General features: G+C 45.0%; 1 protein-coding gene and 1 long non-coding RNA gene across 2 annotated transcripts in view; both read left to right on the plus strand.

Moving 5' to 3' along the window:
• LOC308478528 overlaps positions 1-24952 on the plus strand; it is a 578068-nt gene that overhangs the window by 417789 nt on the left and 135327 nt on the right. The gene's annotated exons all lie outside the window — the stretch shown is intronic.
• Positions 1-24952, plus strand: part of SPATA16 (spermatogenesis associated 16) — a 147035-nt gene that overhangs the window by 91657 nt on the left and 30426 nt on the right. Inside the window, 5 exon segments of the mRNA XM_081008379.1 lie at positions 686-833; positions 1205-1351; positions 1749-1861; positions 11629-11793; positions 16164-16247. Coding sequence (XP_080864505.1) covers positions 686-833; positions 1205-1351; positions 1749-1861; positions 11629-11793; positions 16164-16247 — 657 coding nt within the window.

Consider the following 24952-nt stretch of genomic DNA (forward strand, 5'->3'; position numbering starts at 1 on the left):
AGACAAGGAAGTTGGCAAGCAGTGTTACCCCTTGGACTGGCTGAACAAAGGCAGGCAGCTTGGGGTCAGCTGATTGGTGGGGCAGCGACCCAATCGCCCTAACAGAACAGGCTCCACTGCATAAATGTTCTTCATAAATGGATTATAAATTGCTTGCCCCTTCATTATACCCTGTGTATTGTCTCTTATATCTGGATAATCCACATTTGAAACAGCCTAAATTTAGATCAATTCTCCAAGCTTTGAACAAACTCTCCAGTGGGTGTAGATATGACCTTCAGAGAAACTAAAATTCATTTTCTTATTATCTTGGAGATAATTTGCCTAATGCCTTTATTCTTCCCATGCAAGGCGCAGACCTGCCGCAGTGAAAACTGTTTACAAATGTTCTTTTTCTACATTAAAATTGATTTTCCGAGAGCGAGATAGGCAATGCATTCTGGAACTAATTTGAATTTTTCTCTAATTAATATTCAAACCCAAAATATGTTATCTTTGCATGACTGTGCAATTATTAAGGGGGAAATATCATCCATGAAGGTAATTATTTTTCATTTTCCTCTTTCCTCCTTTCCCCCCTCCCTCTCCCCCTTCTTTAATAGCAGATCACATATTTTTTTAAATAAACACACACACACAGAGATAGCCTGTATCATATCTCTTTCTTTCCTTCTTCTTTTTTAAGGCTATGATTGAGGAGGCCATCACAAGAGCCGAATGTTTTTCCGTGATGTACACGCCATTTGCAGCTAAAGTAAAGGCTGAAGAGGTAGACAAGTTGAAGGAAGCTTTCACCAGAAAGCACCCCGACTATGTGGAATACATATATACAGGTGACAAGGTTGACACCCTACAACATGAGGGATGGTTCGGCCATGATTAATTAAGGGCTTTTTACCCCATTGATTTGGATACCAATTTCCTTTAGGATATTTCTGCGCTGGCTTTCAGTTTACATATTAATTTCACATTATGGGGAGGGCGGAATCGTGAATCCAAAATGGAAAACAAAAAATCACACCAGAACGGGGAACATGCCGCGTGCCCGCCCCCCCGCCCCCCCGGGCTCTGGAAGTGCTTGTGCTATTTATTTGTGTCATTGATTTTTAGAGTTCTCTTCATATAAAGGTGGAAAAACTGAGTGGTGTTTTGAACAACCCCACAGACCACTGTGCATGTTCTGCATCCTCCTCTTATTTTTCAGACCCTCATGGACTTCACAGTTTGCCACAGACGGCCAACTGGTCTTGCCCTTCTCCCCAGTGTTATCTGCTGACCCTGGGCTTCAAAAACAAGGAAGTTGGGAAATTTCTGGAAAAGATGTCCAGCAGAAAGCTGCCGACATTTTCAGGTAACAAATGTGGATTCTCTCTCGCACATAGACAATTGATGATGAACGGGTATCTCCTGGTTTGGTCATTTTCGCAAGTATTATATTGCTGTCTTGGATGGATGGATGACATGTTCTAAGCCAGACAAAAGAACTCAAGGAGGGCTCAGAGCAGGGCATGGCTGAGGAAGAGCCCTGAGGGCCAGGTGGTGATGCTCAGGGGGCCACATCCAACCCTCAGGCCTGAGGTTCCTCAACCATGTGGTAAAATGAGACATTTGGCAACCAGCAAGTCATGACTAATCCATTTCCGGAGCCTTGGGATTAAGTTTCCACACAACAGGGAGTTATCTTTTCAATGCGATTCTGTCCACAGCTGTTGGTTCTGTTAAATAATGCTTCTTTTATACCTCCCTAGAGCATAAAGCTCCATTCAGTCCTCTTACAAAAGAAGAAGCAAGGAGACACCTGGAGACAATTGGAAAAAGAATCTTGCCAATAATGGATTTCATCAGAGGCACCAAACTGACTGTGAGTATGATAATATTTTTAATACGGTTCCCATCCCTTACAATAAATGGTATATATTTTGCTGAAGGCGAGTAATGAGGTTTCATACTGCTATTTCAGGCATGGCTATCACCCCAAGCTTCCCATGTAGTCCTCAACAAGGACAAAACGCTAGCTAAATGTTTGCAGACAACTGCAAATCTTTGCCGCGCTGTTGTGAAAGCGCAGTATTATAATTGAGCAAATTCAGGAAATGCGGAATTATAATCTAGCAGCACTATAATTTAGCTCCTGCAGCAATTGCCTTCTTGCTTCTGCTGCTGCCGAAATGAATGAGCTGCTTGTGACGAATGGCTTTGCCATGCTGTTGCGAAAATGCAGTATTATAATTTAGAAAATTCGGAAAACACAGAATTATAATCCAGCAGCACTATAATTTAGCTCCTGCAGAACATGTGGCAACTGCCTTCTTATTTCCACAACTGCTGAAATGAACAAGTGCTCTGTTTCCAATATCCAGAAGTGATTGCCATTGTTCTTAACCTGAGGTACCACTTTAGCTAATTGGGCCTCCTGCTTGCCGCCACACCACCGCCGCACGATTTCTGTTCTCATCCTGAAGCAAAGTTCTTAACCCGAGGTACTATTTCTGGGTTAGCGGGGTCTGTAACCTGAAGCATCTGTAACCTGAAGTGTCTGTAACCCGAGGTCCCACTGTACTTAAGGTTTATATAAGGCAACAAAAAAAATTTGAGGGGGAGAGCTACTTTTATAGTAAAAAGGGTAAAGGGACCCCTGACCATTAGGTCCAGTCGTGGCCGACTCTGGGGTTGCGGTGCTCATCTCGCTTTATTGGCCGAGGGAGCCGGCGTACAGCTTCCGGGTCATGTGGCCAGCATGACTAAGCCACTTCTGGCGAACCAGAGCAACGCACGGAAACACCGTTTACCTTCCCACCGGAGTGGTACCTATTTATCTACTTGCACTTGGACGTGCTTTCGAACTGCTAGGTTGGCAGGAGCAGGGACCGAGCAACAGGAGCTCACCCCGTCGCGGGGATTCGAACCGCCAACCTTCTGATCAGCAAGTCCTAGGCTCTAGGACTTGCCGATCAGAAGGTTTAACCCACACCGCCACCCGTGTCCCTGCTTTTACCCATAAGAGTAAATAAAAAATAGAGATATATAAATATAAAAATAAACAGAGATTTGAACTGCTGACCTTCTGATCCGCAAGCCCAAAAGGCTAAGTGGTTTAGACCACAGCACCACCCACTCCCTCAAGAGATACGTGCATCCAGTTATACCGGGGGCAGGAAGCCTTTTCCAGCCAATGGGCCACAGCTTAATCTCCCTGACCACTGGCGGGCCAAATTTGACAGGTAGGAAGGTGGGGCCAATGGTGTTGGTGCTGAACTCTGAAGTCTCGATTGTCAGGACTTCTAAGTGCAGTATTGCAATGTTTACAAACCGTTTTCGAATATCCCCGTGCTGCTTCTGAACTTCCAAAAACGGGTGGTTCAAAGAGCATCCCTTCATAAAAACAATTTCCGAACTACTCCTTAAGCCTCCATAAGTCTGAGATTTGAAGAGCAGCATGGGGGAAAGAGTTTTCCAGCAGCCCCATGCTTTTCTTTGAACCACCTGCTTTTGGAGGTTCAAAGAGCAGTGCTGAGGGGGGGGGTTGCTCCAGGAAAGAAGCAACTGGGAAGTCACTTTGAGCTTCCAGTTGTTCCTCCGAAGTCCTGCTGTTACCTGCCCCACACCTGATGTCACATATGATTTCAGGTGTAGGTTGGGTAAGAATGGCTTCACCAAAATGGCCTCACTGAGCAAATGCAAAGGCAGGCTACATTTGATCCATAGACTGGAGGTTCCTCACCTCTGATCTATTGCTATTCTAAACTGTTGCCTCAACCAAAACAATTTTGAATCCTGCAGTTCAGCATATGGGCCCTTTGTGGTCATATATATACACACACACGCACACACACATATACACATATCAGTTCCAGCAATCATTTAACATAACTTCTTATCTTATACAGTATTTTAGACTTCCGTCAACAACCTCTGAAGAGGTTCCATTCTTTATCACTTGTTCTGCATTTCTTAATTCCTCTATTACTTTTAATTGACCTTAACTAGCAATTCTTTTCAAAGTCTTCCTTGCAATATTTCACAAAGTCCTCCTTACGGAACTTCTTGCAGTCCTACTAGCGTAATCTGCTTATCACAATTCCTTTTCAGATAGTTCAAATATTTACTCCAGTCCTCTAAGAATCTCTGATCCCGCTGGTTTCGAATCCTTCCTGTTAAGTTATCTAATTCTGCATAGTCCATTAATTTCATTTGCCACTCTTCTTTCGTCAGTAATTCTTCTTGCTTCCATTTTTGTGCCAATAATATTCTTGCTACTGTTGTTGCATATAAAAACAATTTATAATCTTGTCTGTGGCCCTTTGTGGTCTTCTGGCTCTGTCCTTCCTACTACCTCTGGGTCCAGCTGTGTTGCAGGATCCATGCATCGTGCTCCCTAGTCCCCCAGCCCACAGACAAATAAAGGACCACATAGACTGGTTTGGATCAAAACAGACCACAACTTTATTGAATACAGATGAAAGAGGTTTGGCTTGGGCATTAGGCAATCAAAATACCATATTTTTTGCTCTGTAAGACTCACTTTTTCCCTCCTAAAAAGTAAGGGGAAATGTGTGTGCGTCTTATGGAGCGAATGCAGGCTGCGCAGCTATCCCAGAAGCCAGAACAGCAAGAGGGATCGCTACTTTTGCTGCACAGCGATCCCTCTTGATCCAGAGTATTTTTTTTCTTGTTTTCCTCCTCCCAAAACTAGGTGCATCTTGTGGTCTGGTGCGTCTTATAGAGCGAAAAATACGGTACTTCCAGCCCGCCCACCAGAAGTGACGTGTAGGTCATTCCAGGCAGGGGGGGTTCATAAGTCTTACATCAAATAGAGTCCCCCCCCAGGGACCGCCATCTGGGGGAGCATCCTCAACCCTGGATCTGCCTGGGCATGCAGGCATGACCAGTCCCCCTGGTTCCCTTTAACAGGATACCCCAGCGTTTGGAGGGGCACAACCTCCCCTCCATCCAGGACAAAGGATTGCCCCAATGCCTAACCCAGTTGTGACGATTGCTATGAGGTAGGCAAAACCACCAGGTTAGAGCCAATTGGTTAGAACCAATTGCTATGAGGTAGGCAAAACCACTGGGTTAGAGCCAATTGGCTTGGTGGACAAATTCCTACCTGGCCCCATAGAACAGCAACCACCGTAGCCACAACAAATTCCTTAACAGTCAGCTTGAATCCAAGAAGGGTGGTTGGGGGAACCCGGTGAGGGGGAAACAGGTAGGGACCCAGGTGAAGGCTATTTAAATGGCCAGGGAGTGGACCCAAGGGAAGCCTTCCAGCTCATTTGCCAATCAAGGATGTAGGCTATGATCCGGCTTCTGATAGGCAGCACGAGCTTATGCCCACGCCCCCTATCCAAGCGGGACTCAAGTGGCATGATTCCATCATCAGGGCCATGGAGAGGCCTCTGCCGTCCCGCCACGGCACCGCACCAGAAGGGGTGAGCGGACTTCCCTACCACTTTCCAGTGTCCCTGCTCTCTCTGGTGTTTCAGCCCTTTCTCTTTCATGCAGCTCTTGAATTCCATCTCTTCAAATCTATGAAGAGCACTTTTCTTCAACTCAGCTCATGTACCATATTTTCACTCCTTCCCCCCAGCCTTTTAGCCAATTATAAGGATAGTAAACTCCTAGTTAAGTGTCCATTTCCCCTTAACGGCCACATTCCTAGACTGAACTTTTGACCTTCTGTTCAATAGATCCTGAGTAGAACAACCACTTGTACTTTTGACCTTCCCATGAAAACGGACCCTTCTATGAGGAGAGCCCTTAAAACCCAAAGCAGCCATTTTATAACAACCAAACATTATACAATATGGTGGAATGGCTTCTTTTCTCCCTTTTTTTGGGGGGGGGGCGATATTTTGAAAATGAACCTGTTTATCAATTATTTTGAAAGAACATTGCCACTCATATGATCAGAAAAGGAACAGGACACATAACTGAAGGGAAAATCTTTTTCCATAATGATGATGAAAAGTGAGAACCCAACCCCAAAACCTGATTATAAAGCAATCTAAAGATGGTACTACAGGACAAGAACTGCTCTGTCATTCCTGTCTAGACACTGATGAAATTGGACACTTCTGTTTCCTGTGGAAGTAGTCCAATTTTTTGTTTGAATTATATTTGCAGCTATTATTTATCAGCCTTAATACTTATTCCATGGAAGAATGTGCTTTATAGAACACTTTCCTTCCAGTTACCTTCTATTAGCTTTTTGAATTTCTCATGGGTTTTACAAAAAGATAGTTGGGAAGCGGGGGGGAATACACTACAGTTGAAAAGAAGCAATTATTTTCTGTAAGATCTCCCAAACCTCAGCTAGTTTTCTCTTTGAAAGGCAATGGTGGAGGCATCTCAGGACACAAGGGGGGGGGGGGAGAACTAATTAGCAGCCCAAATCTGTAAGCCGGTTGTGCCAAAACACATAGCAGATAGTTAAACTCTGGGATCAGAAACAACAAGATATAGCAATGGCCATCAACTTAGAAGACCTAGATGCACAAATCCATGGAAGATAAGGCTATCAGTGACTTCTAGTCAGGGTGATTATTTTACCTCCAGAACCAGAGGCAGTATGCCTTTGAATACCAGCGCCTGGGGATCACAAATGGGAGAGTGTTACTGCACTCATGGCCTACTAACGGCATTCCACGACTATCTGGTTGGTCCTTATGGACCTTCCTTGGACATCTGGTTGGCCACTGTGAGAAAGGAATGCTGGACTCCCATAGGCCTTTGGGCTCATCTATCAGGGCTCCTCATACTTTCTCGGTCGGTCTGCTTCAGCTCGGTGTTTCTGCTCAACTGCTTTATGGGTTTGGCTTTAGTTGGGCTCCCTGGACTTCAGTTTCCAAGGGAGTCTTCCTGCTTAGAGAGGGATTTTTGCCGCCTTTCTGTTCACCCAGCCTTTTCAATAACTTAGCTAGTCCGTCCCTCTGTTTCTTAAATCTGTGTTTAACTTTTGGGGTATAGCAGATTCTGTTTTGTTGCATTTATATCTGGGGGGGGGGGCTTTCCTCTTCTTTTTTAACGGTTTCATGTCTTACTTCATGTTTAAATTGTGCTTCAATTCGGGGGTAAGGTAGGACGCCATCAGTAAATAAATAAATATGGGTCAGGGCAAGTAGCAATAAATTGAAAAAGAGCCCATCACCAAAATGGGAGCAAATCATGGGTACTGTGCTGGTCCCAGGGGGTTACCATGCGGCGTGGTCCGAGTCTAGTCCGAGGTCGAGGGTGTGGTGTGGAGGCTGTCTGTCAAGGCTGAAGCGGGGTCCAAGGTGGGGAGTCGGGTGTGGTCAGGAACTCTGGCAGAAGAGCAGGACAGGGTGCCAGCAGGAACAGGTTACCAACAATGTTGCTCCCACAACCTGGCTCTGGGCTGGCTGGCTTTTATCTCCTCTGAGGCATAGGGCGGCCCCGGTCCACAGGTGACTCGCTTCTCCTGGCCTGGAGGTGAGCACTCCTCCTGCGAGAACTTAGTTCCCTCCGCCTCTCTGCCCTGAGCCTCTGCAGCTCAGGAGAGGCTGGAGGGTTACTGGACCCAGAGGCAACCTCACCTTCCCTTGACGAGGCTGAGAGTGGAGCACCTGCAGGCAATGGGTCCTCGATCACCTCCGGAGTCAGAGCAGATTCAGCTGGTGTCTGCTCCGGAGGATCCGGCACAGGTGAGGGCCCTTCAGGTTCAAGCCCCAGCCCCGGCTCAGCCGGTCCTGGAGGCGGGGACTCCTGTGCAGGCTGGGATTCCTCAGGTTCAGCCTCTGAATCCAATTCCCAGGCCATCACAGGTACATGTACACGTAGATCATATCCCTGCAGAATTCACGGGATTAGACTTCTGATTCTGCCTCTCTAGCTGCCCTGCCTCTGGCACTAGTACTGCCAAGCGCACTGCAATGCACCCAGCCATCACGTGGAATCGGATGTACATGGGACCTCCCATAGAACTACCCAGGAACTCCACCACCTTAATTCATTTCGGCTGCATTCATTGCTTAGCTCAGAGTACCGATAAATCATTGCCTGCCTTGAGATTTCAAAACTGAAAAAATGTAGCACGAATATTCCAGCAACAAAAAAAAAAGAGAGTTCTGCCAAAACATGTCACACACATTTTATCACGGGAGACCTATCCGTCTAGTGCTCTCTGCTGGTTGTCAACATATAAGGATTAAAGGAAATTGCTATTATGGGTAATTTTCCCACGCAGTCTTCCCAGACCCTAGTCCCTTCAGGTGTTCTTGGATTAAAACTCCCCTCATCTCTGACTATTGGCCATGCTGCATGAGGCTAATGGGAGTTACAGCCCAAAGTGACTCCTTCAACGGTATGCTGTGGCATGTAGTTAGGAAATCATTTTCCACTCCAAAATAGCACTCATTGTGGTGGGCATCTGCATTTAGGTGTGTGTGCTGCTTTTTTCTTTTCTTTTCTTTTTAGTCCCTACTTTGTTTCAACAGCATGGCAAAGACCTCCTTCACAATACGCTTGCAGTCCTTTGGTGAACAGATAGAAATTTGAAGGATGCAAAATTCAACTCCTGCATCTTTAGCATTCCAGAAACCATTTTTGTTTGTTTGTTTCATTCATTTCTAGACTACCAACAAGTGTGGGCCAAGGTTTGTTGCCGCACATTACAGTTTCTTCTTTATGAATGTGCTTATTTCGGCGATCACCAACACAGTGCTTGTGGGCACTAGCAAAAAGATCTCAGCAAATATTCCCTCAGAAATCCGCAGTGCGTGAAAGACTGTTGACTTTCTGCTCAGTTCCTATTTGCACTGGCTCAGCCTCTCCTACATTGAACACAAACCCTTAAACATGGCTTCATTCCACGGGAGGCCAGGACTGGAACACCCCACCCTTTCTGTTCTGAACAGAGAGGTGCAAAGAATGAGGACAGCAGTGGCTAGTGGGGGTGCCTTTTTTGCCTACACCATTTCAACTCTTTTTCTGCTCTTTGGGATGCAACAGCCATTTTGTTACTGGTGCCCTCACCACTTTCTCAAAGTTCCAAATGTGCCCACTGCCCCCCAAATGTGGGCGATAATCACTACATTATTCAATTATCCATTTATTGTGCTTCTAGGCTGCCTTTCAGCTAAAGTTTTCAGGGTGCTATACAAGGACTGAAATTAAATATGACATTAAAATTAACACTAAAACCACAGAAAGGTCCAACACACTGCTCAACTACAAGATCGTGGCAATACAGAAACCACGGTGGACAAGAACTGCACAACCCACACAGCCTTCTGTCCTCAAAGGCAAGATGAAACAGATTTCAATGAGCAAGACAAATCTCTTGAATGTTTCATACCTGCGGGGCCGTAACCAAGGCGGCCCTGTCACGAGTCACTGAGGGACTGGCTGCATTTACAGGTGGAACTTTCAGCAGAGCCTCCCAAGTAGATTTTAAACCAAGCATAGGCAAACTCAGCCCTCCAGATGTTTTGGGACTACAACTCCCATGATCCCTAGCTAACAAGACCAGTGGTCAGGGATGATGGGAATTGTAGTCCCAAAACATCTGGAGGGCCGAGTTTGCCTATGCCTGTTTTAAACCATCAGCTGGAAGGAAACGCAAGAGCCATCCTTTCAAGTGAGTACCTGGATCACAAGTCATATAGGGTTTTAGACACAAAGGAAGCACCTTACATTGGGCCACGCAGCAGACAAGCATCCAGTCCCATTCTTTCAGGAGCAGCATGACATGACAATTGGCACCTGCACTTTGCCTCAGAAGCCCTGTTTTGTTATTGTTGTTTGCCTTCCTGCAATATAAATTGGGGAAACTGGTGCTTGTTCCACCTGCTATGCCAGCTCCTTGTACTCCTTATGAAAAGCCCGTGTCCCCCCCCCCCCGAAGCCTGGCGCCAGCTCTCTTTCTTTCCCCCTTCTTCCCATTTGTCAGGCATTCAGCTCTTTCCCCTGCTAAATCATCCAATTCTGTTGCCCCAAAGCCTCCATTTAAGCTTGCTATTTACTTAACCTTCACTGTACCGGGATGAGGTGGTTCCAGCTTCATCCTTGGCCACTTTATTATTTTCTTTACTGCAGCTTAGTAGCCTCTTGAACTCCACTGTAGCTCAGGTAATTCTCATCATGCGCTTCATCTCCCCGTGGGCTCTTATTGCTGCCAGAAGCAGTTATTTACACTCTCTTTCTGCATTTTTCGTTGCCACTGAAGCACAACCCCTGACAGCATCCAACCTGCTATAATCCCTGGTTTCCCGCCCGCTCCTTAAAGCTGAGAATTAGGTTGCTTCTTCCATTATGAACCTAAAGTAGGTTCATAGAGAATTGCTATAACTATCCAGCATTATCCAAATCAGGTAGCCAATTTCTTAACCTCGAGGGCAGCACCACATAGACAGCATTGCTCTGATCCTGAAAGTCGCATCCTGCCATCAGGACTAGTAGCCACTGACAGCCAAATCCCCCATGAAATAATCTAATCCCTATTTAAAACCATCTAAATTGGGGGATAGTGGCTATCACCACACCTTGGACCCTCACAGCTGTTGGTTTTTTTTTAACCAAAGTGTAAGGAGGCGTGATTTCCATTAATGGATCTAGTTTGGAACACATGGAACTGCTTTTAGAAGGCTTTTTTTAAAAAAATGGTGACAAATTAATTGAGGCTATGTAGATATATTGGTAGGGGACGTGGGTGGCGCTGTCAGTTAAACTACAGAGCCTTGGACTTGCCAATCAGAAGGTTGGCGGTTCGAATCCCAACAACGGGGTGAGCTCCTGCTGCTCGGTCCCTGCTCCTGCCAACCTAGCATTTCAAAAGCACGTCAAGTGCAAGTAGATAAATAGGTACCGCTCCGGCGGGAAGGTAAATGACTGGACCTAATGGTCAGGGGTCCCTTTACCTTTACCTAGATATCAGTGGATCTGTTGGTGGAGCCTTCTTGGTGGCACCCCCCATTTGTGAAATGCCAGCCCTGGTGAGGTGCAACTGCCTTCCTTATTATTCACATTCAGGAGGAATTTAAAAACAGCCTGTTCAGCCAGGCATTTGTTGGTTGAAATATACTGTTTCTGGCAAGCTTGACATTGTGACCTATGTGAACATGTGACTGCTCTTAAATGTTCTCACTTTTTAAATGTTGCTGGTAGGTAGGTAGATGTTTATTAATGTGGTGGGGGGGGAGAGGGAGAGAGAGAGAGAAAGAGAGAGAGAGAGAGAGAGAGAGAGAGAGAATGTTTTGCTGCATTGTCACTCCTTTGTGAGGAAGGGAGGGATGGAAATATAATAAATATTATTATTAATAATAATAATAATACAATAGCCATTTTCAAAAGAGAGCCAGTGTGGTGTAGTGGTTAAGAGCGGTAGTCTTGTAATCTGGGGAACCGGGTTCGCGTCTCCGCTCCTCCACATGCAGCTGCTGGGTGACCTTGGGCCAGTCACACTTCTTTGAAGTCTCTCAGCCCCACTCACCTCACAGAGTGTTTGTTGTGGGGGAGGAAGGGAAAGGAGAATGTTAGCCGCTTTGAGACTCCTGAAGGGGAGTGAAAGGCGGGATATAAAATCCAAACTCTTCTTCTTCTTCTTCTTCAAAAGCCAGATGGAGTCCCTCAGCTCTTGTCTAACCTCTTTGCGTTTCATTGTGGGCCCAGGAGACTTTCTGCGCATGTTCGGGGGTGATAGAGAAGCTGCAACACGCCAGCCTGCTCGGCCGTTTGCAGCGCATCAAGGAGCAATCGCAAGTGATCAACCAAGCCATGGCGGAGCTCGCCACTATCCCCTACCTCCAAGACATCAGCCAGCAGGATGCTGAACTGGTGAGCAATCTGGTTTTCAGTCCTTTCTGTGTGGGTTTGCTTGTCAAGCAAGAGGAACAAAACACAATGTTGTTGTTTTTTCTTCTGCCTTTCCCCTCTTGAACCTATTTTTTAAAATAAAAAAATTAGCAGCTGCTTTGAAAACCTGGGCACATTTTGGCAAAGCGAGGGCTAAACCCAAAAGAGGCATATCACACTTCAAGAGGCATTTAAAATGGTCACCCTCAGATCTCTTTATTGTGGAGGATGAGGAGCGTTGGTGTGTTTCCTGCATTATGAAACAAAGTGCATTATAAACAGAATTATTAGCATCCCGTAGCGTAAATATCAAGAGTACAAGACGAACCGGGGGGAACCACCTAAAACAAAATAAAATAAGGAGCTTTGTTTGTTTATTTATTTATTTGACTGAGAGATCGTTCACTGAATGTGCAAGAAATGGACTCTCTACAGCGGATGTAAGGGAAATAAGCACAAGAACATTTGAGCCGCAGTAGATCAAAATGAAAGATCCACACTGTTTCTCGCAGCAGGCAAGCAGATGCTACCAGGAAGCTCACAAGCTCAAGCTCAGCGGCAGTGCACCTGCTCTGTACACTGAAGGTCCCTGTTTCCATGGAGAAACAAATGCCCTCCAGATATTGTTAGACTCCAGCTCCCATCAGCCCCGGCTATATGGCCAGTCATCAAGAAGAATGGGAGCTGTGGTCCAGCAACATCTGGGCCCCTGAGATGGCAGGTGATGGGGAAGGGCCTCTGCCTGAGGAGACAGAGAGCTGCTGGCAGTCAGAGGTCCCGTTTAAAGCACTCTCACATCACTTCCAGGGGTGCCCAAACTTTTTCCAAAGAGGGCCAGATTTGATGAAGTGAACATGCGTGAGGGTTGAGAGCTTTTTTTTAGGATAGCAGTTGAGCTTTTTTTAGGATTTATCCCCAAAGTTCTTGAGCTTTCTTTAAGATTGAAGTTGCTGAGCTTTTTTAAGGATTTTACCCCAGGACATATACTGCCACCGGGGTCGGATTAAATTGACTGTTATCCAGGGACAGTCCCGGATTTACAGAAGCTGTCCCGGTTTCTGATTTGATCCTGGAACGTCCCGCTTTTCCTTAGGATGTCCCTATTTTCATTGGAGAAATGTTGGAGGCAGTGCTTTTTTGGGGGGGACGCAGGGGGACGCATACCCCTAAACATTTTGTTAATCTAAGTTTGCCCTCATTGAGGGGCAGTATTTCAATATGAGTAGGAAAATGAGAGTACCCCTAAACGTGTTTTTGTTTTTTGGGGGAAGCCCTGGTTGGAGGGTATGGAGTTATCCAACCCCCGAGCCATCTAAAGGCAGCCATGTATAGGGAAGGGTTTTTTTAATGTTTAATGTTTTATTAAACATTTTATATATATTGGAAGCTACCCAGAGTGGCTGGGGCAAGCCAACCAGGTGGGCAGGATATACATAGTACAATTATTAGGATTAATAATATTGTGGAATAGGACACCCCTATTTTCATCGGAGAAATGTTGGAGAGCATGTCATGGCTTCCCATTAGCTATAAAAGCTAAAAGAGTTGTTAGGAGCAAGGCTGGATTAACCGCTAAGCAAAATAAGTGTGTGCTTAGAGCATCCAGAGAACACGGGGGCACCACAGATTTATTTATTTTTCAAATATAAATGAAGTGCAAGTACACAAAAATAAACATTATTTCCCATCTTACTGTTTTGTTTCGGACAAGAAAATTTTATTTAACAGTTTTGAATTAGATATATACGGGAGTGCCAAACCCTTTTAAGTGCTTTGGGAGGTCTTAATCCAGCCCTGGTTAAGGGAGCCTTATTCCCCTCAGAGAGCCATAGTTCCCAGAATTCCCTGAGAGAAGTGGGGATGATTGTTAAATTACTCTGGGAATTGTAGGTCTGTGAGGGGAATGCCTAGAGTTGCCATACGTCTGGGAAATCCCAGACATGTCCTACATGCACATTCGGGGGAGATTTTACTATTGTAAGCAAATGTCCAGGTTTGGGGAGGGGGGTGGCTCGGGCCCTGTTTTTGGGTGATTGCCTTAAAAAAACAACTTAACAACTTTGTCCGGAAATATGGCAACCCTAATTGTGCCCTTAATGTTTCCACCAATCTGCCCAATACAGCTGTTACGTTTGGGCCGCAGAGGTTGAATGTTGGTTAAAGAGGGAACACAACTAACCCCCTGGTCTTATTTCAGCTCCATAACCTTTCCGTAAATATCACAGTCACTAACTTGCAAAAGGCCTGAGACCTTGAGACCTTGAGGCCTGAGACCTTGCTCATCTGCAACACAGTAATTCGGATTCTGCAAAGCTCGTTTTGCTTTTTAGAGCTTACACCAAAGAGATGTGGGGCTAGGGTGTCTCAGTCCACTGCCATCACCCAAGTGGAAATTTAAAAAAAAAGAACAGAGGGGGCTGTGTGTACAGATGGGGAAGAAATTTGATTCAGCCCACATCCAAAGGCAAGCTTAACAAACTGACATTTTCCTAAACAATATACAAACCAAAATACAAGCATCCTTCAAAATTTGCGCTTCTCCAAACTGTGCGGTGCGGTTCTCCAGACAAGGGATGTGTACAGAAATGCATACATTGGGGTAAAGTGTGCATAAGAATTCAAATATTATTGAAAATAACAAACATGCATCGTATTAAGGGAAATTGCTTGGGGAAATGGGTGTATATATCAGTTAAAACTGCATGCAAAAATGTGTGCATTCCGAGAAATTTCAGATGAAATGCTGAGAAATTTCCATGAGGATTTTAAAAAATTTAAAAAATCACAAATTGCCGCAGAACTGAATTTGAGACTGGCATCCTCCAGGCATTTGCTAGCAGCTCAAATCCTCACCCAAGAACATTCCACAGGCCGTTAGTATTGCAATCAGTGGCGTAGCGTGGGTTGTCAGCACCCGGGGCAAGGCAAGTAATTTGCGCCCCCTAACCCAGTAGGGGCAGAGAGCTGCGAGTGCGAGTGCGCCCCCCAGATGTTGCGCCCGGTGCGGCCAGCCCCCCCTGCACCCCCCACACTACGCCACTGATTGCAATGAGAGGTTACACCAAGCAAGGGTGCGTTTGTTGTTATTATGACCCCAGGAGCACCAGGGGACTCTGCAACAACAAAAACACTTCCCTGAAGACCACCAGTAAATGTGCTGGTCCTGGAGACACAGCCCAGTGCTCTGCTTCAAACTAACGCAATGGATAATTTTCCATTTGCATGCGTCTAAATTAATTACTGCATGCAAATGAGCAGTGGCTGGTGGTTTCTCCTCTGGGATGGCTTGCAGACCAAGTCATACATCATGGCTTAAGCACATGCTGGGAAACCATTACTTAAACCTGGCTCTCCCAGCTGCAAACTTCACCTTTCGGAAGACACAGTGACCTTCTCAAGGGTAGAATTTCAACAAACCTTGGGAGTGTTTGCATTGCTTTCGATCTTTCTTTACCAAACCTGGCAGCCGTAGAGAACCCCCAAACAGAATATTCTATGACAAGTTGTTTTTCTTTTCCCTTAGGGCACCACTTTTAAGTAATGCAGAAAGAGATCTATAATCTGGACTTCCCACATTTAACTTTAAAAACAAACAAACAGCAACACATTAATAGCACCCACAGAGGGAAAGGATAGCATAACACTGCAAATACCTTTTTCTAACTAAGAGAAATCTTACTGATCTCTCACATCGCAACCCACCTGGCTGCACCTTTAGAACACTGCCAGTTTGTTAAAACGAGAACTGTAAACAGTTTGATTTGATCCTTCAGTTCAGTCAAACTGGGTGCTGCTTCTATGTATGTGTGGCCCAAAAGCTAGATTGCAGTTTGCGTTTTTAATGTTTATTTATGAACCACCTTAAGTGCCCCATGGGGGGGGGGTGTTGAAAAGCCTTTTTCATAAATGTATTTGTTTCTTTTAATCGACACAGCCTAGCCAGTTGCAGACTTTCGAGTTGATTGTTGAGCTCAGTAGAAGGCATTTAAGTAGGTGTTCCACTCGCATGCTGAAATTAATGAGACTGAAATACTCTAATATTTACAAACACATAGTGCATTGCAAAGCAAGCTTCTCCAAAATTCCTTAAGTGCACATTTTCTGACAGGATATTTCACCAAACACACACACACACACACCCTTATTGTTGAGCATTATCCATCCCACAATAACACAAGGCAAATGTGGATGAGAAGAGGAAGGAGGTGATGGTGGTGGTGTTCATTGTGCGAAAGATGAGCAATAAAATCATCAGCGTACAAATGATTTTTTAATTAGGTTTTAATCTGTGTATTTAGAGAAGTTATTTCTGTGTGAATTCCATTCCGATAATTTTTATCTTGGTGTCACAGCTGCAGTCACTAATGGCAGATGCCATGGACACCCTCGAAGGAAGGAAAAGTGATAAAGAACGTGTCTGGAATAAAATTCAGAAGGTAAAAAAAAAAAAAATTGTCATTGCTGAAGACTCAGCAGATATAGCAGTTTCTTGGAAGGAAAGGTCTGTCTCTGGGGTCAAATCTGTTTGCTGAAAAATTCAGGAACATCACCATCCTGAAATTTTGCCTTGGCAAATTTGTGCCCAGACCACTCATTGTTTTTTTGTGGGGGGTGGTGCTCTTTGAGTTCATCCAAATAGAGATAGACTCTTCCCGTGCAACCCATCAAGATGACCAAGTCTTTTCACACATTGCCAACTTTAAACGCAGCTAGGTCATCCTTTTTCTCAATTCGGATCAAGGCTGATTTGGATGCAAACGCATCAAAACTCAGTATTTCATATGAAGCAGCAAGAGAAATAGTGGATGGTTAATGTGTACACTGCTTCCCAGACCAGAGGTGGATTGCAGAGCAAATGGAAGTGTGTGTACACAGCCATTGCCAAATTGTTTGGAATGATTGATGTGCCTACATCTTTATTGTGCCAGATCTGATAATTCTCCCGAAATCATGTAAGTCCACAAAGATCAAGCAATGTAGGGAGTAAGGCAACTTTGCAACAGGGTAAACAGCTAAGAGCCTGGTAGCACCTTAAAGACTAACACATTTAGTATAGCATAAGCTTCCACAGACCACTTCATCAGGTGCAGGGTTAATTCCAAGTTGCAGGTACAGATGTACATTATTTGGAAGGAGAGCATTGTGAACAGCGAGGTTAGAAGGAAATGAAGTGCAGAAAAGCACAGACCGCGATAATTACATTACCGACAGCGGCATTTACAGAAAGAGGAGTTGATAAAACAGACATCCTGGCATTGGTAAGCCAATTAGCACATGTGGTGTGATAGAAATAAACTCCACTGTGCCAGTTCAGTCCAGAAGTAATTGTGCTGAACTTTTTGATATATTTACAAGTAGGTAGCCATGTTGGCCTGCCGTAGTCGAAACAAAATAAAAAAAATCCTTCCAGTAGCACCTTAGAGACCAACTAAGTTTGTTATTGGTATGAGCTTTCGTGGGCATGCACACTTCTTCAGATATATTATCTTTCAACCATTTCATGTTGCCTTTCTCCTCTTGAAGTGCTCAGCTGATTTGTATAATTCCTTTTTAAAGCCATTTGGAAGGGAGGCTGTAACTACATCCAGTGGTGGTGAACTGAGCCCTCCTATTGCCTACCATAGTCCTCTAATGAACCCTACGGGACTCCTCCACATACAATCCCAGCACTCTCGGTCTTAGATCAACAGTTACACGTCAGCTGGTGCTAAATTTGTTTAAACAAACAGCTAGCATTGCCGTGCGGCATGAGTTAATTAAAACAGATAACTACTGGAGAAATTTAAAGGGTTTTCCATCACCTTTTGGAATGGCTATTCACCAATTCGCAATAAAGCTATAGTTCTAGGAGTGCGTGTGCGGCTCACATGTCAGAAAGAGATAACAAAATAACCATGCTTTGTTTACTTGACCGCTGACTCTTGATGCATGTACAGGATGCCTTCCTGCGCAAATAATTTATTTGTTTTTGTTATTTATCCTGGGAGCGCATAGCAAAACAAAGAGTGCCCCTTTTTTCTGCGGGTTTCATCTCGAGAGATAAATAATGGAAGCAGAAGCATTTTCCCTTGCTCGCTCTCCCATTTACTTATGGAGTCCGCAAGAGAAACTCTTTGGAAAAAATAAACATAGTGTGTGTTGCGTCGTTAATGCGATCAGCGGCATTAACTAGATCAAGTCTCCCTTTCTGCTCATTAATGAACACACAACAAGCACTTTGCACAGGGACATGGGCAGCTTCCCCTGGCAACATACGGTGCTATGATGCTTACATCTACCAGTTGAATTTTCTGCCCTCTGCAGCATTAATGGTTCCGTTCAAGATGCAAAGCTGCAGTGCATTTGTGTCCACAGCCATTCCAAAAGTAGTCCCCCTACCCTATAAGAATACTAAGCTTTTGTATGGTGCTTTAAACGTACTTCGCATGCATTATCCTGCTAACGTTTTTTTAAAAGCCTGTGGATTAGATCAAGTTGCTCCTTATTGCGGACAGATGGGCTTGAGAGAGCATGTGAGGGCCAGTGAGGCATAGTGGCTAGAGCGAAGAACATGGGAAGCTGTCTTATACTGAGTCACATGATTGGTCCATCCAGTTCAGGTTTTCTATATCAGTTTGTTCTCAAAGAGTGTGGCGCCCCTGTCGTACTTTGGTTGACAAACATTCTGTCTGGACACTGAGGTCCAGCGGCGAGGGCCTTCTGGCGGTTCCCTCACTGCAAGAAGCAAAGCTACAGGGAACCAGGCAGAGGGCCTTCTCAGTAGTGGTGCCTGCCCTGTGGAACGCCCTCCCAACAGATGTCAGATGTCAAAGAGATAAACAACTACCTGACATTTAGAAGACATCTGAAGGCAGCCCTAAAATGTGTGACATTTTAATGTATTTTTAATCTTTGTTGGAAGCCGCCCAGAGTGGCTGGGGAAACTCAGCCAGATGTGCGGGGTACAAATAATAAATTATTATTATCAATAATAATAATAATAATAATAATAATAATAATAATAAAGACTCAAACATTTTGGCTCCCGAACCGGAAGTGAGTGTTCTGGTTTGCGAACTTTCTTTGGAACCCAAACATCTGGCGTGGCTTCCAGGCTTCCAATTGGCTGCAGGATCTTCCTACAGTCACTTGTAAGCTGCACCTTGGTTTCTGAATGTTTTGGAAGTCAAACAGACTTTTGAGGTACCACTGTATTGAGTTACACAATTGGTTCCTCCAGTTCAGCAGTTCAGTTTGTTCTCAAACTGGTGTGGCAGAAGAGGATGGCAAGTGTGGTGAGTAGAGTCAAGGACAATCAAAGAAACATTTGAACATTTAAACATTTAAACATTCGAGATAGTATAGCACAGTACAGTATATTTTTAAAAATTGCAGAATGAAGATAGATATATTTTTGAAATGAGAGCAAGGGCATCAAGTAGAACTGCAAGCTCACCCCTCTCACTGAGTTTGTATACATTCTTAAGGTGTGTGTCATTCTGTAAGAGGCTCATTTACAATCTCTGGGGAATGCTTCATGTTCTTATGTAGCTGCACTGTTTCATACTTTCTGGGTGTCCCATGAGCCTATTATAAAGTAGTTGTGGTCTGTGTTATAAACCAAGCACTGCTAGGAGTTGTTGAGAGCCAGCATGGTGTAGTGGTTAAGAGCAGTGGACTCATAATCTGGTGAACCGGGTTCGCTTCCCCGCTCCTCCACATGCAGCTGCTGGGTGACCTTGGGCCAGTCACACTTCTCTGAAGTCTCTCAGCCTCACTCACCTCACAGAGTGTTTGTTGTAGGGGAGGAAGGGAAAGGAGATTGTGAGCCGCTTTGAGACTCCTTCGGGTAATGATAAAGCGGAATATCAAATCCAAACTCCTCCTCCTCCTCTTCTTCTTCTTCTTCTTCTTCTTCTTCTTCTTCTTCTTCTTCTTCTTCTTGTTTCCTTATCAACAAAAAGTTCAGTGTAGCACAGGCAACTTTTTATTCAGAAAGTGTAGCCCAGAGAAAAACGTTTGAGAACCCACTGGTCTACACTGGGTGGCACCAGCTCTCTCTTCTTCTTTTTTTTAAATGATATTTATTAAAAGTTTAAGAATTACAGAAGAAAAAAAGAAATAACAATAAGGTAGCAAAAAAACAATAACAAAACACATAAAACATATAAAAACCATACAATAGTACAGCAAAAAAAAAACAGACAAAAAAAGAAACTAAAAAAACACATCCAATATTCCATATCTTTACCTTTCCTTAACTTATTTCATCGACCTCCTCACACCTCCCTTTTTTTGTATTCTAGTTCAATTCACTATTTCAGCAAGTTCTTCCCATCTTTCTCAATTTTGATTCTATAGTTTTAACAATTAACCTTATTTTTTTTTTCAATTTAACCCAATGTCAATCAACTTTTACATAATTCTTTGTTGCATTTCTACTAAAACCATGTTAATTCATTCCCGCATGGGTGGCACCAGCTCTCTAGGGTTGCAGACTGAGGACATCCCAGACCCTACATGGGGCACTCCGCATGCAGAGCAGTGAACAGCACATGAATGCAACAGTTAGGATTCCAAGTTTGTTGAGCTGAACATGCTCAGAATCCCTGCAGAACTTCCCTCTTTAAGCAGGAAGCCTTGAACTGAAACTGCCACTAGCAGGGATGGGGCAGGGCTTATGTCTTTGTGCACCATGCCATCGACCCTCCCTTAGCTCACACAGATTTGCTCCCAAAACTTGAAGAGGACTCCACTCAACAGCTGGATCTGCAGGCAGAAGCAGCAGCTGCTGTTCCAGAAGAAACAAGGCAGGGTTAGGATATGATGGACGTTCAAATTTCAGCAGCACCCTGCACAGCCAAAATCGCCCCCCGCCTGCCTTCTGTTCTGCTCCCTTCGCTATGTCATTGTTGGGGCACCCCCTAAGCTCAGCACCCAGTAGAATGGAACCAGCCGTTCTGCCCTAAATCCACCTCTGGAGTAATACTTTCACCCGGCACCTAAATATATGTAATGATATGCAATCTTGTCATCGACAGCCCTCAGCAACAATTTCTCCAGTACTTCCATTTGTGGAGATACAGGGGGAGCGTTCAGACATTTGGTTTCCTAACTGTTGTTGCTGTTGCTGTTTCTTAACAGTTAACTTGGCTGAAACACACACGTGCTTAGCACTTTGTGCCTTAGGCAGTCAAATAGATTCCAGTAGACTCTGACATCATCACATGAATGCATGAATACACAGCTCTCTGCCACCTGTTCCTCCCTCCCCTCGGGGGGGGGGGGGAATTCCCACAATTTCAAATCCAGGTTCACTCTTTTGTCTTTATCGCTGCTGTGTTAATTTACACATGTTGGAAAATAACCACAATTTAAGCCTGTGCAATTAGTGTTAAATGAAGAGTGCCAATACCATCATCCCCAGCAGTGAAGTTTGGCTGTTGCAAAAGAAGCAGATGTTGTGCTTAATGGAAAACATTCAGCCTTTTTCCTCGGAAGCAGCAGAACGGCGGCTGCGGCGGCACTATACCAAATGGTTAGAAAAGTAGGGGGGGAGGCAGCAGAATTCCTGCTACAGGCCACCCTTTTCTTCTCATTTCTGGTTTCACACCCATGTGTGCAATGTTTTGCTGCATGCAGCTTGCCTGTGGAACTCAATCCTACAAGATATAAAAAGGTAAAGGGACCCCTGACCATTAGGTCCAGTCGTGGCCGACTCTGGGGTTGCAGAGCTCATCTCGCTTTACTGGCCGAGGGAGCCGGCGTACAGCTACCGGGTCATGTGGCCAGCATGACTAAGCTGCTTCTGGTGAACCAGAGCAGCGCACAGAAACACCGTTTACCTTCCCGCCGGTGTGGTACCTATTTATCTACTTGCACCTTGACTTGCTTTCGAGCTGCTAGGTTGGCAGGAGCTGGGACCGAGCAACGGGAGCTCACCCCCTCATGGAGATTCGAACTGCCGACCTTCTGATCGGCAAGTCCTAGGCTCTGTGGTTGAACCCACAGATATAGCGACGGCTTTAAAAGAGGACTGGCCAAATTCATGGAGGTGAATTCAAGTTAATCGGTGGCTATGAAGCACAATGCCTAGGTTCCCACTCCACTGTAGGCAGGAGTGGCCTGTTCCATTTCGCTGCCTGAGGCAAAATGGAAAGGTGCTGCTGCGCCCTCCCCCTGCCCCTGCCCAAGCCTTGCTTACTGGGGTCACATGGCAGTGTCTTCCGGTGAGATTTCACAAGATCTCCTGCAACTCTCATGCAAGATCTCGCCAGAAGCCAGCACCACCTCTCCTTGGTTCTCTGGTGGCAGCTCCACCCCACAGGATTCTGCCACCCGAGGTGGCTGCCCCAGTCTGCCTTGTGGGTGATCCGGCCCTGTTTGTATGCCTTGGAATACCAGTTGCTGGCAACTGCAAATGGGGAAAGCAATGATGTTGTTGTTGTTCTTCTTCTTCTGCGATCACTCGTAGATGAGTAAGATTGTCTTCTATAAACACGGTTCTAAAGTGAGTCCGTAAGTGACTGTGGGGGCCAATTCTGGATCCACACATCCTTTCACAGTGGGGACATAGGTTTCCAGGTGGGAGTTGATCATGGTGAGGTTTTGCCAAGCATGCCTTCCTCTTAGCACGTTTCTCCCTTTTGTCCTGAGATTCAGCATCTTCAAAGCCCATGACACCTTTACACATCACTTGGGAAGACAGGCGAACTCATGCCAGTGTCCTGGAAGAAGCAAAGATCACCAGTGTGGAAGCAATGATTCTTCAACATCAACTTTGTTGGACTGGTCATGTTGTGCAGATGCCTGATTATCGTCTTCCAAAGCAACTCATCTATTCCAAACTTAAAGATGGAAAGCTCAACAAAAAAGGTTTAAAAACTGTCTCAAGGCAAATCTAAAAATATATAGTATAAACACCGACAACTGGGAAACACTGGCCTGCAAGCGCTCCAGTTGGAAAGCTGTTGTTCTAAGGTCCAGCTTGTGGGCCATGGTGAAAGCAACCTTCCTTGGAGGTTTTCAAGAAGAGGTCGGATGGCCATCTGTCATGGATGCTTTAGCTTAGATTCCTGCATTGCAGATGAACCAGATGAACCCCCTTCCAATTCCACAAATCTATGATTAACTGATCCATCAGGGCTCTTCTTACGTTCTTGCATTAATACAAACCAAGTTCCCTGCAAACATCTCGTGCATAGACTGCTTTTCAAACAAAAGACATCTTCATTTAGTACCGTCGCCTCCCCTCCCGCCTATCCTTTCCTTGTTAACATATAAAGGAGGAAGAGAGAACAAAAATAGGTTCAGGTTTCTGATGTGTTGCTTTCGCTGCAAGCAAGGCTGTTGCGCTCATTGGCCACTATGAATAGTTGACCCTGTTAAGCTGTGAGTACTGTGCAAGCCCCCACCAGATGCCTTGTTATTCCTACCACCTGCCCAGTGAGACTTTCCTGTTCCCATCCATCCCGCTAGAAGCTTGCAATTTGTTTTCTTGACAGAAGTGGAGGGAAATGCATCCTGTAGTTGTTAGGCAACTCATTGGGGCCAGTCCTGCGGTCAGTTAGAGAGGGGTGGGCGCCTCAGGCAGCTGGTTTTTAGTGTCATGCAATTATTAACGTCCATGTTTAAAAACAGGCTAACTTCTGGCTGTAGTCCGAAACTGGTTTCTCATTCCAAACTGCTGAATGAGTCCCCGACAATGAACACCAGGCACAGGTGTGTTTGTTCCAAAGACATTGAGAGGCTTAAAGCATCTTTAGCTGTGAGGCAAAAAAGAAGACACACACCTACCTAAGGAGAGGAGTGTGCAAATGTGAAAAGAGTTGGAAAGAGTTACATGTGTTTTTTAACAAAACAAAACAAAAAAACATTTTGCTTTTCCACTTCTTTTAAGATTAAGAAAAAGAAAACGACATTTATTTTTAAGGTGAAAGAAATCAAAGTAGAAAAGCACTTGATCCTTGCAGGTGAAAATTGTGCTTCAGCTAAGGGTTTAGAGCTCCTGCGGATTCTGATTTGTTTTGACCACTTGTTGCATTTTCTGAATTCCTGGAACCGTCGTATTCCTGCCCCCCCGCCCCATATCCATGTGCCTGGACTGAAAGCGACAACGGGGAAATTGGATGTTAATTGGCCACCACCTCCACATGTAGGTTACAGCTCAGAACCCTAGGAAATCACTCTAGTGGATGGGGGGGAATGAAGATCATAAATGTCTAGCCAGCTACGGCACTCCTTCCTTGAAAACAATGAGGCTAGGCATGCATGTATAATGGATGAAGCAGTCTGTGTGGATTCTGGCCCCTGGGCTGCAGCCATAAAATATTTCCTAACCAAAATGCGTAGCTTGTGAACCAGGTCTGATATAGTGGAGGTTGTGGATAGCTTCACACCTCTGCAGGAACTATTCTGGGGTTTATCTCTTACGTCTACTTTAGCAAGAGTGCTGCTGGCATCTTGCATGCACAGAAGCTGTACTTAGTTTACGGAGTCACATCCGATAAGTGCCGGAGTCTCTTTTCTACCAGGTTTGGACCGCAAAGAATGACTAGTGTATAAACACCCCGCAAGCAAATCAGGATGAATGCTCATTGTTGTATAACCACCCCGCAAACATGTCAGAACAAATCTTCAGATGTGAACAGATATAACCTAACCTCTGGGTATGTTTTGTGCAAGCAAATCAGGATGAATGCTCAATAAACAGGTTGGCTTCTGTGTAGAACAGAAGGGCGCCATATTCGCTTTCACCTCAGGCAGCAAAAGGTCTTGGGCTGGCCCTGCCCTTAGCAGTAGGCATGTAGTGCTGCGATGATCAGCCAGCAGTGTGAATGGCAGGAGGCGGGCTCCCTGTCCTGTTAAAACTGCTTCAAGTGGGTTAGGAGAATAAATACAGAAGCTGTAGAGAAACGAACCGAGCACCTTGGGGCTAAATGGTGCCTTGCAAAGCACTCTGGGATACTATTCAACTAACTTTCTACTGATAACGTTAAAAGAGGAAGACGCTTATCTGGATAAATCCCCATGTTGCTGCGGCAAAACGCTGCAAGCATTAACATGCCGTTTTCCTCTCGACATCAATTCTATGTTAATTTCAAGCGGTAATTGCAGATTCAAGTTGCAAACTGGTTTGGGTATCACCAAACCCCCAAGAAAC

The sequence above is a fragment of the Podarcis pityusensis genome, assembly GCF_964106645.2.
Source record: "Podarcis pityusensis genome assembly, chromosome: 5".
In the NCBI taxonomy this organism is placed as follows: Eukaryota; Metazoa; Chordata; class Lepidosauria; order Squamata; family Lacertidae; genus Podarcis; species Podarcis pityusensis.